General features: G+C 33.3%; 2 protein-coding genes and 2 long non-coding RNA genes across 8 annotated transcripts; 2 read left to right on the forward strand and 2 right to left on the reverse strand.

The window, feature by feature from the left end:
• The first annotated feature begins 1,590 nt into the window (after nt 1–1,590).
• On the forward strand, nt 1,591–10,748 carry LOC122634393 (NADPH oxidase 5). Of its 4 annotated transcripts, none has more exons than XM_043823293.1 (19): nt 1,591–1,854; nt 4,836–4,930; nt 5,039–5,150; nt 5,222–5,319; nt 5,467–5,587; nt 5,929–6,079; nt 6,210–6,420; nt 6,657–6,883; nt 7,055–7,243; nt 7,401–7,594; nt 7,714–8,035; nt 8,330–8,477; nt 8,826–8,986; nt 9,063–9,198; nt 9,278–9,492; nt 9,608–9,801; nt 9,897–10,106; nt 10,174–10,377; nt 10,490–10,748. In XM_043823293.1, exons 2-19 carry the CDS (start codon nt 4,914–4,916, stop codon nt 10,685–10,687), a joined length of 3,108 nt encoding a protein of 1,035 aa, XP_043679228.1. In that variant the 5' UTR covers nt 1,591–1,854; nt 4,836–4,913; the 3' UTR covers nt 10,688–10,748. The 4 variants fall into 4 exon arrangements, with proteins under 4 accessions (XP_043679228.1, XP_043679226.1, XP_043679227.1 ...); XM_043823291.1 differs by lacking the exon at nt 1,591–1,854 and adding an exon at nt 2,299–2,657; XM_043823292.1 differs by lacking the exons at nt 1,591–1,854; nt 4,836–4,930 and adding an exon at nt 2,299–2,657.
• On the reverse strand, nt 9,811–10,323 carry LOC122634397. Its single transcript, XR_006328376.1, has 2 exons — nt 10,232–10,323; nt 9,811–10,097 (listed from the first exon to the last, which is right to left on the reverse strand). It is a non-coding gene; the product is annotated as an uncharacterized LOC122634397 (long non-coding RNA).
• Nucleotides 10,749–10,775: 27 nt separating the features above from the next.
• Nucleotides 10,776–11,250, reverse strand: LOC122634398. Its single transcript, XR_006328377.1, has 2 exons — nt 10,913–11,250; nt 10,776–10,848 (listed from the first exon to the last, which is right to left on the reverse strand). It is a non-coding gene; the product is annotated as an uncharacterized LOC122634398 (long non-coding RNA).
• Nucleotides 11,251–11,449: 199 nt separating this feature from the next.
• Nucleotides 11,450–14,216, forward strand: LOC122634395 (dnaJ homolog subfamily C member 1-like). 2 transcript variants are annotated; one of them, XM_043823296.1, is made up of 8 exons: nt 11,450–11,679; nt 11,790–12,012; nt 12,134–12,235; nt 12,310–12,528; nt 12,732–12,976; nt 13,052–13,355; nt 13,440–13,658; nt 13,729–14,216. In XM_043823296.1, the coding sequence occupies exons 2-8, from the start codon at nt 11,857–11,859 to the stop codon at nt 13,789–13,791; spliced, it is 1,308 nt and encodes a 435-aa protein (XP_043679231.1). In that variant the 5' UTR covers nt 11,450–11,679; nt 11,790–11,856; the 3' UTR covers nt 13,792–14,216. The 2 variants fall into 2 exon arrangements, with proteins under 2 accessions (XP_043679231.1, XP_043679232.1); XM_043823297.1 differs by having other exon boundaries at nt 11,857–12,012.
• Nucleotides 14,217–14,241: the final 25 nt, after the last annotated feature.

Genomic DNA, 14,241 nt, shown 5'->3' on the forward strand with positions numbered 1-14,241 from the left:
ATATTCTGGATGCTATATTTACGTATCTTCTTCGTAGTAATAATAGTAGTAGTAGTAGTAGTAGTAGTAGTAGTAGTAGTAGTAGTAGTAGTAGTAGTAGTAGTAGCAATAATAATCACTACAAAATCTTCTTTTACCTTGACATTTACAGAGATGGTAATGACATAACTAAATTACCTATCTCTTACCATTATCATGGTCATCGGGGTTTAAGATACTTACCTATGAATAGGATGAAACGTGGCTATGATTTTTTTCTACATATCTCGAAACGTTTCCTAATCGACGTAAATAGAATAGAAACTTATTAATCGTTTATGAAAAATTTATTACCACTGTATAAATTTTCCTAATTTATAATTCTAATCGGTTGATATATCAATCTGAACGTGTCGATAAATACGTGTTTACTTAATAAATAAATTCGATCGATACGTTTCTTTTCTTCTTCTTTCTCTTTCTCTCTCTCACACACTCAAACACACACGCACACATCAGTTAATAACATAAACTGACGTAAACATTCAGAACGAATCGTCGAGACTCGACGTTATTACGAGATAATTTTCATGAAACAGAATCTTTCATCTCTCGCTTGTGTAAATATAATATATGTTGCATGTAGGTATGTATGTAAGTGTCTGTCATGCATATAAGTAAATAAGAAGGGGAAAAGACAGAAAAGAAAAATATTTGTCGGAGAGTTGTGATCAAAAATACGATTCGAATATAAACCGAAAGAGTACCAAGCCCGTTTCACCGATAAATTTACGATGGAATCCGGTTATACCGAAACTCTCAAAGTTGTGTCAGCTCACCTGCAGGTGCCACGAAACAAGAAAAAAAAAAGAAAAGAAAAGGAAAAAAAAGAAGAGAAAGAAGGTTAATAATAATAATAATGATGATGATGATGATGATGACGATGAGTACGGTGACCTTGACGATGCTCGATTGTAATTTTAATGAAGATGTTAATCAAGATCATAATTAGTCTCGTGATATTCATTGTCAAGAATCAAGTGTAAATAATTTTTGCTATGTCATTTTGATTACACTTATCAAAACTTTGATACGTTTACTACATATTTACTATGTATCACACATATATTCTACATTACTTCAATTCCATTTCATTCAACGAATTTGAATCTAAAACGAAGAGCATTGCCATATGAATTATATAGAAATAATAATCTTCCAAACGAATGATATTAAATCAAATGTAGTTATAAATTTGAATATAGGAATGTAAACTAGAGAAAAAAAAGATCGATCCTAGATAAAGTACAGATACATTAATATTAGCAAAGTATGCTCGAATATAGATAACAAATAATATAGTAAAATAAATAAGATCGCGTTAACGATCATCAAATTCTTTCATTAATAAAAACTCACGTATATAAAACACAGAGTCGTTACTTCTGATATTCTGACACTAATTTGGTTTATCCTCTCTCTCTCTCTCCCTCTCTCTCTCTCTCTCTCTTTCTCTCTCTCATACGTCTTATAATATAATAATTACATTATTGTTGAAAAGAAAGAGATGTATATGGTCGAAAAGTGAAAGGTATTCTGTCTCTTTCATCTCCACGTATGATCTGGATTGGCATAGGGACACATGATATATCTGTCCTTTTCTTCTTCATCTCTTTTCTCACCATCTCTCTCTCTCTCTCTTTCTCTCTAGCTATCTCTCACGTATTCTCTCGATCATACGCATACACGTATTAACGAACAAACACACATAAGCTTATGTATTCGATCCTCGAACTTCTCCACAACACGTCGACTTTCATTTAACGAGTTTACGCGTCTCCAGTCGGCCGCGAACGAACGAAAACGTTCTCTCACGTATTTACTTACTTACTTACTTACTTACTTACATATTTACGTTGTACATCTTCAACACGGAAATACCGGCTATTTTAAGGGGTGCGGAAATCATTGAGCAACTCTAAAAACGTTCGAAATAATCTCTCAATGTGTGTCTTACTTCTTTCTCATTAGTCGACACTGATATAAATCAGTAGTATATGTACCTCTTCTCCCCCTTACGTTTGTCTCGTAGTGAAGTTTACATTTCTTTCATTTTTCCTTTTGTTGTTGTTGTTGTTGTTGCTATCGTTATCTTCATTGTTTTTTTTCTCCTTCTTTCATTCTTTTCAAAAACAAAAGTAGAAGGTCGTGAACGAAGACAATACGTTTGTTTATTTCCTTTTCCTTTATCGGATTTTTTTCTTTTCTTTTTTTCTTCATTTTCCTCTTAAATCTTCACATAGAAACACTGTCAAAAAATGTCCTCGAATTACGATAAGTTGTGACGATCTATTCGTATTTTCGAGAGCGTGCTAATTATCTTGTTTCGGGTACGGAAGGAGAAGTGGGGGTGGGGGGGAATAAAAAGAAAAGGACGATCTTTATTATAAGGAAAAAAAAGGAAAAAGAAAAGAGATAAAGAAGAAAGAAAGAAAAAAAGAAAGGGCAACCACAAGCACAGCGACAAAAAAGTGACCATGGAAGAGAGTATAAGTTGCATGGAAGAGGAATGCCTCATCGAGAAACGAAGAACAGCAATATTGAAGGAATGTTCTGAATTGTTGAATGAGGACAATCGTTACACGAAAGAAGTATTCAGGAAATTGTTCCAAGATCAGGTACATACGTTCATACTAATTGATAAATATGTTTCAAAAGAAAAAAAAAAAAAGAATTCAAAAGAAGACGAATAAAGTCAATGTAGAGTAAGCGATCATGCGAGGAAGAGTGGGAGATAGAAAGAAAAAGAAATCGAACGATTTGATCGAGCATGATACATCGATTTACCATCTCAACTACAATTGCAGTGTCACCTACTAATTACGTTGTATCCTCCCAATCAAGAGCTTCGATACCTCTCTCGATCTCTTTCTCAAGCGAAATCAAAGTGACGGGCACGCTTCCAGAGAGAAAGAGAGAGAAAAGGCAAATTCAAAAAAAAAAAAAAAAAAAAAGAGAGAGAGAAAATACAGGACGTGTCAAAAGTTTCTACATGTGTCGAAAAAAGTTTCTAGGTGATTACGAAAATCGATCTTTGATTCTTCGAGACCTCTTTCTTGAGCTTCTAATCGGGCTTGTAAACTTTTCAAGCTCAATGAGGAAAAGGAAAAACAAAAAATTTTGCCTAGAAAGAGTATAGTCGACTTTTGAGGAAACTTTTGGTCCACCCTGTACAACAAAACGAAACGCGCGCACGCAAAATAAAGTTGAAGTGGCAGAGTCGCTCCAAAAAGAAAAAGGAAAAGAAATTATCGAGATTAGAGCCAAGCGATAAATCATTTTATGAGAGAGAGAGAGAGAGAGAGAGAGAGAGAGAGAGAGAGGAGAGAATATCGAAAGATATGTTATTACGGTATTAAACAAAAGTGATTCGTGGGCGAGCTACGCGCGATCCTAATCGATCAGCAAATCGTTGTTACGACGTGAGAGAGAAAGATAGAAAGAAAGATACCAGTTTTTTTCTGTCAGAGATATCTCTCAGAAGCACGGCAACAGTAGTAGGAAATATCTAGTTAATCCTGAGGCGATCATGACGACACAATCGAAGGAAACGAAAGACTATACTATCGAAGGACCAGGTTACTTTTCGATCAAGGTGTTCGTTCGCCTAAGGCTCGAAAGACCTTGCTTGGTGGTGCCTCTGGCGTTTTATCTCTCTATCTATCTATCTATCTATTTATTTTTTTTCTTTTTTTTTTTCTTTCCTTTTTCGTTTCTTTCTTTCTTTCTTTCTTTCTTTTTCTTTCTTTTTCTTCTCCTAATTGCTCGACGAAAAGTCTAAATCACATCCTACGATATGAGCGTTTAAACACTCGGAAATTGTTCCCTTCCCTCCTCGTCCGGTCCCTGTTTCGTATCTTTTGTTATCTTACTTTTTTCTTTTTTTACATACTTTTAATTTACACTCACTTTTATCTTAATTTTTGATTATGAATTTATTGTAAAAGTCTCAATGAACATTTATCACATCTTAAATTGATTAAACAATTTGTGATTATAAAAAAACAAGAAAGAAAAAATAGATCGTCTAATTGAAATCATGTCATTTTAAACAAGGACCAAACAAAAAAGATTGCACGTAATAATCTATCAATAATTCTGATGTTATCTCGGTTGAAACATTTTCGATCTTTCGATCGGTAGATAAAAAGAAATGGATCATTTATCGAATAAACCGAGGAATATCATTAAAATATCGATCACGAACGATCGATTATTTATCGTTGGATCATCGGATCCGTACCTCTGCGGATCATTATCAATGATCCTTGGATCAGAAGATACATTAATAGTAAGATCGAGTTACTCCACTTCTTTTTTTTTTTTTTTATTTTTTTTTTTATTAAAAATTCAATCGAAGCATTATCGATCGTTAGATCTTGTAATAAGAAAATGCAATGATTATTATAGTCTCCTTTTTTTTTATACAATATTTCCGTCTCGCTCCCAAGAGATAAGAAAAAGAAAGAGATACAGAGAGAGAGAGAAAGAGAGAGAGAGAAATGACATATAAGCCGGTGATTATACCGTTGGCAATGACCCATTTTACAGTAATCGTGGAAAATGTAAGCCCGAGGGTATAATACGAGAACTCAGAGAGCGACTATAATTAATATAATAAAAGGCTAAATCCGTGTGTTATGAAAGTCCGCAAGTAAAGATTGGGTACTACTTTCATCCTGCACAAAATTATTTTTATATTTGGAACAGGGTCTTCCTGTCACGATCGAAAAAGAACGACTTTTTTATTTTCGTTATAGTTTTGATTTTGGTTTCTTCTCATTTCTGTTTTCCAGACTTTTCTCGAAAAATTGTTTGGGCTGTTCGATCAGGATCGAGACGAATTATTGAGGCAGGACGAGTGGTTCGAATTTATGAAGGGTAGATTAACGTAAGGGTAGATTGTAATATTCCTCGATAGAAGTTTCTTCTTCGATTAGTTTTTTTGTTATCTTAATATTTTCTTTTTTCTTTTTTTTTCTCTTTTTCTTTTCTTCAGAAACGAAAAGCAACACGATTTCATCGATCAAATCGAAAGCGTAGCTTTCGTTTTGTGCGCCGAGAAACCATTGAACTTTACCAGTTTCGTTCAATTGTTCTGTGCTAAAGGGGTGAGAATATGATCGGACTTTTTTTCTCTCTCCGTCTCTTTCGATAAAATAAAATTAATCTCGATTTTTAGGTAGTAGAGAAACTCTTTCGATTGATCGATCAAGACAATTCTGGATATGTAACTTCGATGCAAATCATGGAGTTCATTTACAACGTCAGTAATCCGAGGTAAGAATCAAGATCGACGAGAACATTTAAAACGAATTGATTGTCGAAGTCCTTTTATTCGTTTTCAGTTCTTTTTTTTTTTTTTGGTTTCTTTTTCTTAATTTTTTAAACGCTTTTTTTAATTTTTATAATTCATTAATTCGACAGACCACGAGCCGGCTTCGACAAACGTAGTCTGGAATGGTTGGAGAATATTTTCAAACAGACAGTGGGCAATCAAAAGGAAATACGTCATGAGGAATTCAAGAAGATAGTCACATCGAAGAACGTAGGCAGGAGGCATGAGTGTAGATTATTTTGAACGAAACGAAGAAATGAATAATATTTTCTAATGTATTCCGATTCAGGGTCGAATTTTGCATAAGATCTCGTTAGGCGCAAACTGGGTCCTCGTTTGTCTATACTGTCACTTTTTCAAACCTTTCTGCGTTCGCAAACAACGATATATAAATAGCCAAAAAATTGAAAAAGAGAAAAAATAAATTGTCATAATGACGTTGCCTCTACGATCTTCAAAAGTATAAATGCGACCCTGTTCAAACGATAAATTTTCTAAAATAATTCGATCTAGATTAAACTAAATGTCTAACGAATGAAATCGATTCTCAGCCGTTCTTCACGGAACGTGTCTTTCAAATATTCGACAAGGACAATTCTGGGACTATATCGCTTCAAGAATTTATCGACGCCATGCACGAATTTGCTGGAAAATCAGCCGACGACAAAATCAAATTTCTTTTCAAAGTCTACGATATCGATGGTTGGTCATCTCGCAAAATCTAAAAATTATTTATAATGATTTGACGGAGAAGAAATTCTTTTTCGAAAAACATCATTTTTTCTTTTCTCTTCTTTTCTCTTTTATCTGAAAAAATTTTTTCAATTAAAAGGCGACGGTCTCATTCAACATCGAGAACTGGAACATGTGATGAGAGCGTGCATGGAAGAAAACGGAATGAAATTCAGCGACGAACAGATCGAGGATCTAACGATGGCACTGGTCGAGGATGCTGATTCCTGTAATCGCGGTGCCATCACGTTCGAGGGATTGAAAAAGCAATTGGAGAAACACGAAGGATTGTTGGAAAATTTATCGATTAGGTTCGTATCGATTCTATCTATATGATCCAATAAATCGACCTAGAAACGATGTGTTTCATATCATTTCACTACGATCGTTAAGATCGTAAGACGATCAGATTATCTTACGATAGTTTATCAATTTCTTTGATCGTAATAAAATTTTAATAAATAATACAAAAAAGGAAAGACGATGATTTTTCTCAAATCAAAAGTTGTTTGACCGGATGTTCGAATAAAATTCAATTATGTTGCAGCATAGATCGTTGGTTGGTCCCGCCAAAGCCGAAAGATAAAAAAAAATCTTTCCTTGGATTTTTAACGTCGTTACGGCCGTATCAGTTGACCAAGCCCTACATAAAAAATAATTACGTCTACATAGCGTTCATCTCGCTCTTTCTAATCGTAAACGCAGCGCTCTTCGTCTCGAGGATCTTTCAATATCGACGATGGAATGGCTACGTGATCCTGGCACGTGCTTGCGGTAACATTACGCAGAATTTTAGCGTTAAAAACAATCAGCTTTTTTTTAATTATTTTGGAATGGTACAAAACAAACGGTGTAATTCGCGTTATTGCCTGATATCGTTTTCAATGTGTCTGCGACAAGTGATCTTCCTTTATTTTACAACAAAAAATATTCACGATATCGCAGGTCAATGCTTGAACTTTAACTGTTCGTTCGTTCTCGTTCTGATGCTACGACAATGCATAACTTTTTTACGAACCAATGGTTTCTCATCGATACTTCCATTGGATCACCATATATATCTTCACAAGATGACTGGCGTTTTGATCGGTGTGTTCAGTGTCGTTCACACGCTCATGCATCTTTTAAATTTCGGTGAGTACGAGAAAGGATCAAAGAAAGAAAAAGACAAAAATTCTGCGAGGCGCTTGGAAACAATTAGAGTCAAATTTTCTTAATGTTTTGTTTATTTTTAAATAGAAAAAAGGGAAAAGAAAGAAATTTTCTTTAGAAATCTTTTCATTATTTTCAGGTACCGTTGTTGTAAACGACGAAATATTAAATAGGGCGAACTTTACTATGACGGAATGGATTTTCACTAGCAAGCCAAAATTATTCGGATTGGTGGGAGGTTGCGCTAATCCTACCGGTATCGCCCTAATCGTCATACTCGTTATAATGACCGTCTGTTCGTTGCCATTTGTAAGACGTGGCGGGTGTTTCGAGGTAAAAAGAAATTAAATAAATAAAAAAATTGAACAAAGATAAATTCAATGCTAATTTTCAATTTCTTAATGAAAATAATGTTCTCGTTTTTTTCTCTTTCTCTCTTATGTGATTAACAGATCTTCTATTGGTCGCACCTACTTTACGTACCATTCTGGATCTTAATGATATTCCATGGGCCTAATTTTTGGAAATGGTTCGTCGGCCCAGGAGCGATTTATCTCATTGAAAGGATACGAAGACTCGCATGGTCTCGTTCTCAACGTGGGAAGACTTACATAAGTTCTGGTCTCTTGCTACCTTCGAAAGTGACTCATCTGGTGATCAAACGGCCACCAAATTTTGACTTTTGTCCTGGTGATTACGTTTTCGTCAATATACCAGTGATTGCACGTTACGAATGGCATCCATTCACAATCAGCAGTGCTCCGGAACAAGAAGGTGATTAATGATCGTTTCCCTTTAATTAATTTTAATTCTAATTTGACGTAAGATATTTAAGCGAATAATTAATGAATCGTTTGTCTTCTCCATCTCATTTACTTTTATCACGCGAACGAATTTCTTGTTCGACAAGACGTTGACGTATTTAACGAACAAAAGAAAGAAACGAAATCAGTTCAAGGTCCTGAAGACAAAGAAACGAGTCCAGAATAAATTTCAATCGCGTAATGACCGACATAATCTACATATTGTGATATTCATCGACCTTCTCTGTGTTTTCTTTCTTGACAGATTATATATGGCTTCACATACGAGCTGTGGGTGAATGGACCAACAGCCTATATTTATACTTTGAGAGGGAACACATGAAACTCCATCGAGGCGACGATTTATCCGTCGATAGTGCCAGTAACAACGTTGATCTTATACGTAAAAAATCGTGAGTTTATTAATATTGCGCTTGAAAGCAGGCAACACTTTATACTTGGTCGATAAAAGCAGTTGCAACGTTATACATATTGCCTATCATAGGGGCTTACAAAATTTCTTACCTATGGATAGTATTGCAACCGCTATTACCGACTAGTAAAATTGTTGAGCCCCTAGAATTATGCAACATATATTACATACATATATAAACGTATGGTATATCGAAAGGGCCGTCTGAATATGAAGTGTTGTCTATAATTAGGTGTTATAAACGTTATAAAATAAATTAAATAAATAAATTAATTAAATTAGATAGATTTTAATAATTTCCTAAAAATGATCGTTTTACTCTTTGCAGATTTCTCAACATTAAATTAGGCAAAGAAAAAAGAGAAGATACATGCTCGTTATCCGATTCACGTGGTATCGACAACCTCGTTTTCGTTCCTGACGTTAATGCTTCGTCCTCGTCAAATCCATCGATCAACGAAAGTGGAACATTTTTGGAAACTCCGGAATGTAAGACGATGACACCAAATTCGATTTTTCGCATTAAAATCTTACGTAAATTAATAAGATTAATCGTTTGAAAAAGGTACACCAAAGGTGATTAAAATGACAAAGGACCCGAAATTACGTCAGTTTTTATTGACCACTAAAATGCCATTAGAAAAATCATTTTCAGTTCCTGATATGCAAACGAGATATAAGAACAAACAACGTTTGATCGCGTAAGTATTGATTAAACTAAGCTAATTGAGAAATATTTTATTAAAAAGTTTGTAAATAATCTACTTTCTTTACATACAGATTACGCGATTATGGGAGATCAGAATCCGAAAAGAGTTTCGACGAATGTCAGATACGTCAAGCTCGTATGAAATCTTTAGGCATAGCTTATCTAAGCCCACAAAACAAATCCCTAGCTCAGAGTTTTCGATACATGAGAACAAAACCCACAATAATTGCGTTTAAAACGCCGAGTCTTGAAAATTGTGAATACGAAGAAAGAACGAACTTGAACGGTAAACTTCAGAAAAAAAAAAAAAGACATTAGAATTATTTTTTTATAGAGAATAATTGTTGCAAACAAACAGTTGTCTCTGATATTTTTCTATTTTTTTTTTTTTTCTTTTTCAGCTACGACGACGATCACAGAACAAAAAAATATTAACTCGCCAGCTTCCTCGATCGGGCAAGAAATTGCAGAGGAAGGAAGATTGAACAAAATATTCGAAGAAACTAAAGAATTCGAGAAAACAAAAACGATAGAAATTAGAATCGAAACGGCATCGAATACAACTATAAATTATCCAGTAGGGAAACCATTAGAGGTGAACCGATTTATTCGATCATTAGTTATAAGAATTTATTAAAATGTCATCTACAAAATAATCCGATAACGTACCGATAATGAATCGTGATACAGATATTTTTAGATGGCCCATACGGTGCACCCTCGAGTCATATATTCCAAGCACAACACGCAGTATTAATTGCAACTGGGATCGGAGTAACTCCCTTCGCTTCTATCCTTCAATCGATCATGCATCGATATTGGGAAGCTAGGCATACTTGTCCTAAATGCAAATTTTCTTGGGCTAGCGAAATACCGCCTACTGTGATGCATCTACGAAAGGTGATTAAAAACTATTAGGAAAGGAAAATGATTAGAAAAAAATATCGATCTAATTCTTGATTCATAGGTCGATTTCTTCTGGATCAATCGAGATCAACGTTCCTTCGAATGGTTCGTCAACTTACTATCGCAACTCGAAATGGAACAAGCTGAATTAGGCATCGCCATGGAACGTTTTCTCGAAATGCACATGTATATTACAAGTGCGTTACAAAAGAACGATATGAAGGCTGTAGGCTTGCAACTGGCAATGGATTTGCTTCACGAAAAGGTTCATTTCTTTTTCCTTTGATAAATCTAATCTTATGAACGACTATGATGAAACGATTTTTTTTTTTCTTTTTTCTTCCTTTTTCTTTTTTTTTTTTCTTCTTACTCTTTAGGAAAAACGAGATCTCATCACGGGATTGAAAACCAGAACGACCGCTGGCCGTCCAAATTGGGACAAAGTGTTCAAGCAACTTCAAGATAGAAAAAAGGGCAAAATTACTGTATTTTATTGCGGCCCGCCTCAGCTGGCGAGGATTCTCCGATACAAATGCGATCAATTTGGATTTAATTTTCGAAAGGAATCCTTTTAACTTTATAATTTCTTCTTTCTATTCTTTTATTTTTTGTCTATTTCTTTTCTTTTTCTTTTTCTTTTTTTTTTTTTCTTTTACTTTTTTGAAATCACGATCGATATCTCGCTCTCGTATTCCTGATTATATCGTTTAAGTAATCGAATCTATGTAGGCGATTTCTAGAACAAACACATCGTTGTATTTATAAGTTTTACTTATTTTATTTCGATAAATTATTCTTACTTATCACTTTAAATATTCCTTATCTCTTAACCTTCGAAACGATCGATCAGATTATTCTTTTATATCTTCCATGACTCTAGTTAACTCGTGTACCGTCCAAATGAACAACACGATTAACAGAAAGTTCACTTGTTTTTTTGTCATAATTTATTTATTTTTTTTTTTTAATTTAAGAAATTGTTCATAATTTTATCCTGGAAGCGTATTTTTTTCTTTTTTATTTTTTACGTCAAATATCCTCATTAAATTGTTTATTATCAATTTTACGATCTTCAAATGTTTCAAGTAGCTTCAACTATCATCATTACATTGTCATATATACGTTGCTATATAGTAAAAATGTTTAAAAACTAAAATACGTATTAATATATAATATCATATATAATAATTAATTATGATTGTATATATAGTTTTATCGAATACATTCAACATTCATGCTTATCTTTCGTCGATAAAACATTTTTTGCAGATAAATGCGTGATCTGTTTTACCGATCGATAAAGGAAAATGTTTTAATAATTCAAGAAAATTAAAATGAAAAGAGAGGCGACACTTTGATACGAACCGCCTAAATATCGTTATTGTCTGTACCTCTTAGTTTGCTATCTAATTATGGCACATAGTGATTACTCTTTCAAAAGTAGTAAGTGCTAAAAGAAAACGTGGCACCGAATCGTTGTTCCTGAAAATATTTTTATATATTCGATGAATCTGAGAAAACCTATTGTTGAAAGTATAATATATAATTACCTATTTTATTTTATTAAGTACGTTATCATTTAATCATATATCTCATAACTTTCTGATATACTTTTATTTCTATAAACGATTTATTATAAAAAATTAATCTCGTTAATTTTGGCACTTCAAATTACAGACTATTTTAATTCTCATTGGTATACATTATCAATTATAGTGTTGACAGTAGCTATGTGTTTATTTAGATGGTAAACATGAGAGTACTTTTAATATTTTTTGGAATCATACAATTTTTTGATGTTTTTACATTATCTACCGCATGGGATAATGATGAATTAGAAGTTTTCGATGTTGTCGAAGAAGTTAATCAAAATTTCTACGATCTCTTGGGTGTATCTGAGGTAAAACATATTTCGTTTACTTGTCCTACTATGAATTAAAAAATATTTTGCATTAGACGTGTTACTGTATACGTAATAATATATACTTAAAAAATTTGTTACAATTATTTCATTTTATTAGGTGGCAAATGCCTCGGAAATTAAAAAAGCTTTTAGACGGTTATCCCTTCAGCTGCATCCTGATAAGAATGCAGCAGAAAATGCAGAAGAGCAATTTAGAAAAGTAAGTTCATTTTAAAATCAAGTAGAAATATCAATTATGTAATTTTAATATTATAAAATTTATTCGACTTTTAGTTGGTTGCCGTATATGACGTGTTAAGGGATCCTGGAAAGAGACAAAAATATGATAACGTTCTCGTTAATGGCCTGCCAAATTGGCGGTCAGCTGTATATTACTATCGACATGTAAGAAAAATGGGATTGATAGAAATGAGTGTTATTTTATTTATGGTGATTACAGTTGGACAGTATTTAATAGCATGGGCTGCATATTTCGAAAAGAGGTATACTTATGTGAGTATGTATATTGAAAATAGAAGACAATTGTGTTGTATATTGTTCTACCTTCAAAAAAAAACCTACTTCTTATTTTTTTATAAAGTTCACAAATCTTTTTTTTATACATGATGCTCTACAAGGTAGTACGATTAATTCAAATCTGCATCAAACTCTATTTTTTCTGCATCTAAAAAAAAAAAAAAAAACATGTATTTCAGGAACAAGTACTCGGTAGTAAGCTCCAGAAAATGCAGAAAAAAAATAGAAAAGGTAAAATGGATGTTCCAGATTTAGCCGACATTTTAGAGAAGATTCCAACTCCAAGCATTTGGAACACTCTTCCATTTCAAATGCCACGATGGACGATTGCATCTGTGGTGTATGTACCATCTATTATTCGTGCCGTAAGTGAGATCATAGAAGAAAGAAAACGTATGAAAAAGAAAGAAGAGGAGGAGGCATTGTGAGTGCCTAATATTATATTTACCGATTTTTTCAATTTAACGTGCTACGTGCAGTATAATTTTTTATGACACAGAGCTCAAGAAAATGAACAAGCAGAACCTGATACTACACCACGTGGTCCAAGAAGACGAAAAACGGGATTTCCTCTTCAAGAGAGAAATGATAGCAATACGAAAGTGATATCAAAAAAAGACAACAATGATACAAGTCATATTTACGAAAAACCTATAATAACTGGTGGATTATGGACCGACGACGATGTAATAGAATTAGTAAAGCTCGTTAAAAAATATCCTGGTGGTACACCGGAGCGATGGGAAAAAATCGCGGATACAATGAATCGTACAGTTGCAGAAGTTACGTATATGGCTAGAAAGGTATCTCGTATGTTTTAATGATTCCTCGAGAAAAAAAAAATATTAGCATTAGACGTTTAATTTTTTTTTACATTTACTTTTTAGATCAGAAATGAAGGAATAAAACCTGGCGAATGTATAGAAGATGCCGGGGTAGCAGATCGACCAAAAAAAGTAAAAACACGAAATGAAAATGATAATATTATTACAGGATGGAATCAAGAACAACAGAGAGCATTAGAATCTGCACTTATAAAATACCCTAAGGGAATATCGATGGATAGATGGGAAAAAATTGCAGCCTCTGTCACAGGAAAAACAAAGGTTGGCAAATTCTATTAAATTCATTTACTGAATCTCTTAAATTTAATAGCATTAATATCGTCGTTTTTAGGAGGAATGCCAAGCACGATATCGACAACTAGTAGAACTAATTAAGAAAAAGCAACAGTCGTGACTTGATCCACAGAAAAACGTACACAAGGTTTTTTCATTAAATGTGTAATATTTCGTATTACCGTGTAAAAACAGAAAAACGTTTCTCGAAATTTGTTTGTGACAATGTTTTTTCCATCTGTTTTTTTTTTTTTTTTGTTTTTTTTTTTATTATCTAATAATGACACATTAGATAATAAAAAATGCAATACACGTATTGGATTCATTAACGTTCAAACGTAATTCGTTTTTACGAGGTAAAAATTGTCCAATTTTATGAGTGATATAAAACGATATCTTTAACTTATCAAAATACTTGTAATACCATTACAATCATATAAAATGATAATCTTCCATTTTGGCAAGATATCATTAAACCGTTCCATCATTACCATGCCTATATATCAAGAATGTATTTATTTAATAAATTTAATACTTCGTTAAGAGAGAGAGACTGAAGAGATACAAAATT

Source organism: Vespula pensylvanica, chromosome 14 (assembly GCF_014466175.1).
Source record: "Vespula pensylvanica isolate Volc-1 chromosome 14, ASM1446617v1, whole genome shotgun sequence".
Classification (NCBI taxonomy): domain Eukaryota; kingdom Metazoa; phylum Arthropoda; class Insecta; order Hymenoptera; family Vespidae; genus Vespula; species Vespula pensylvanica.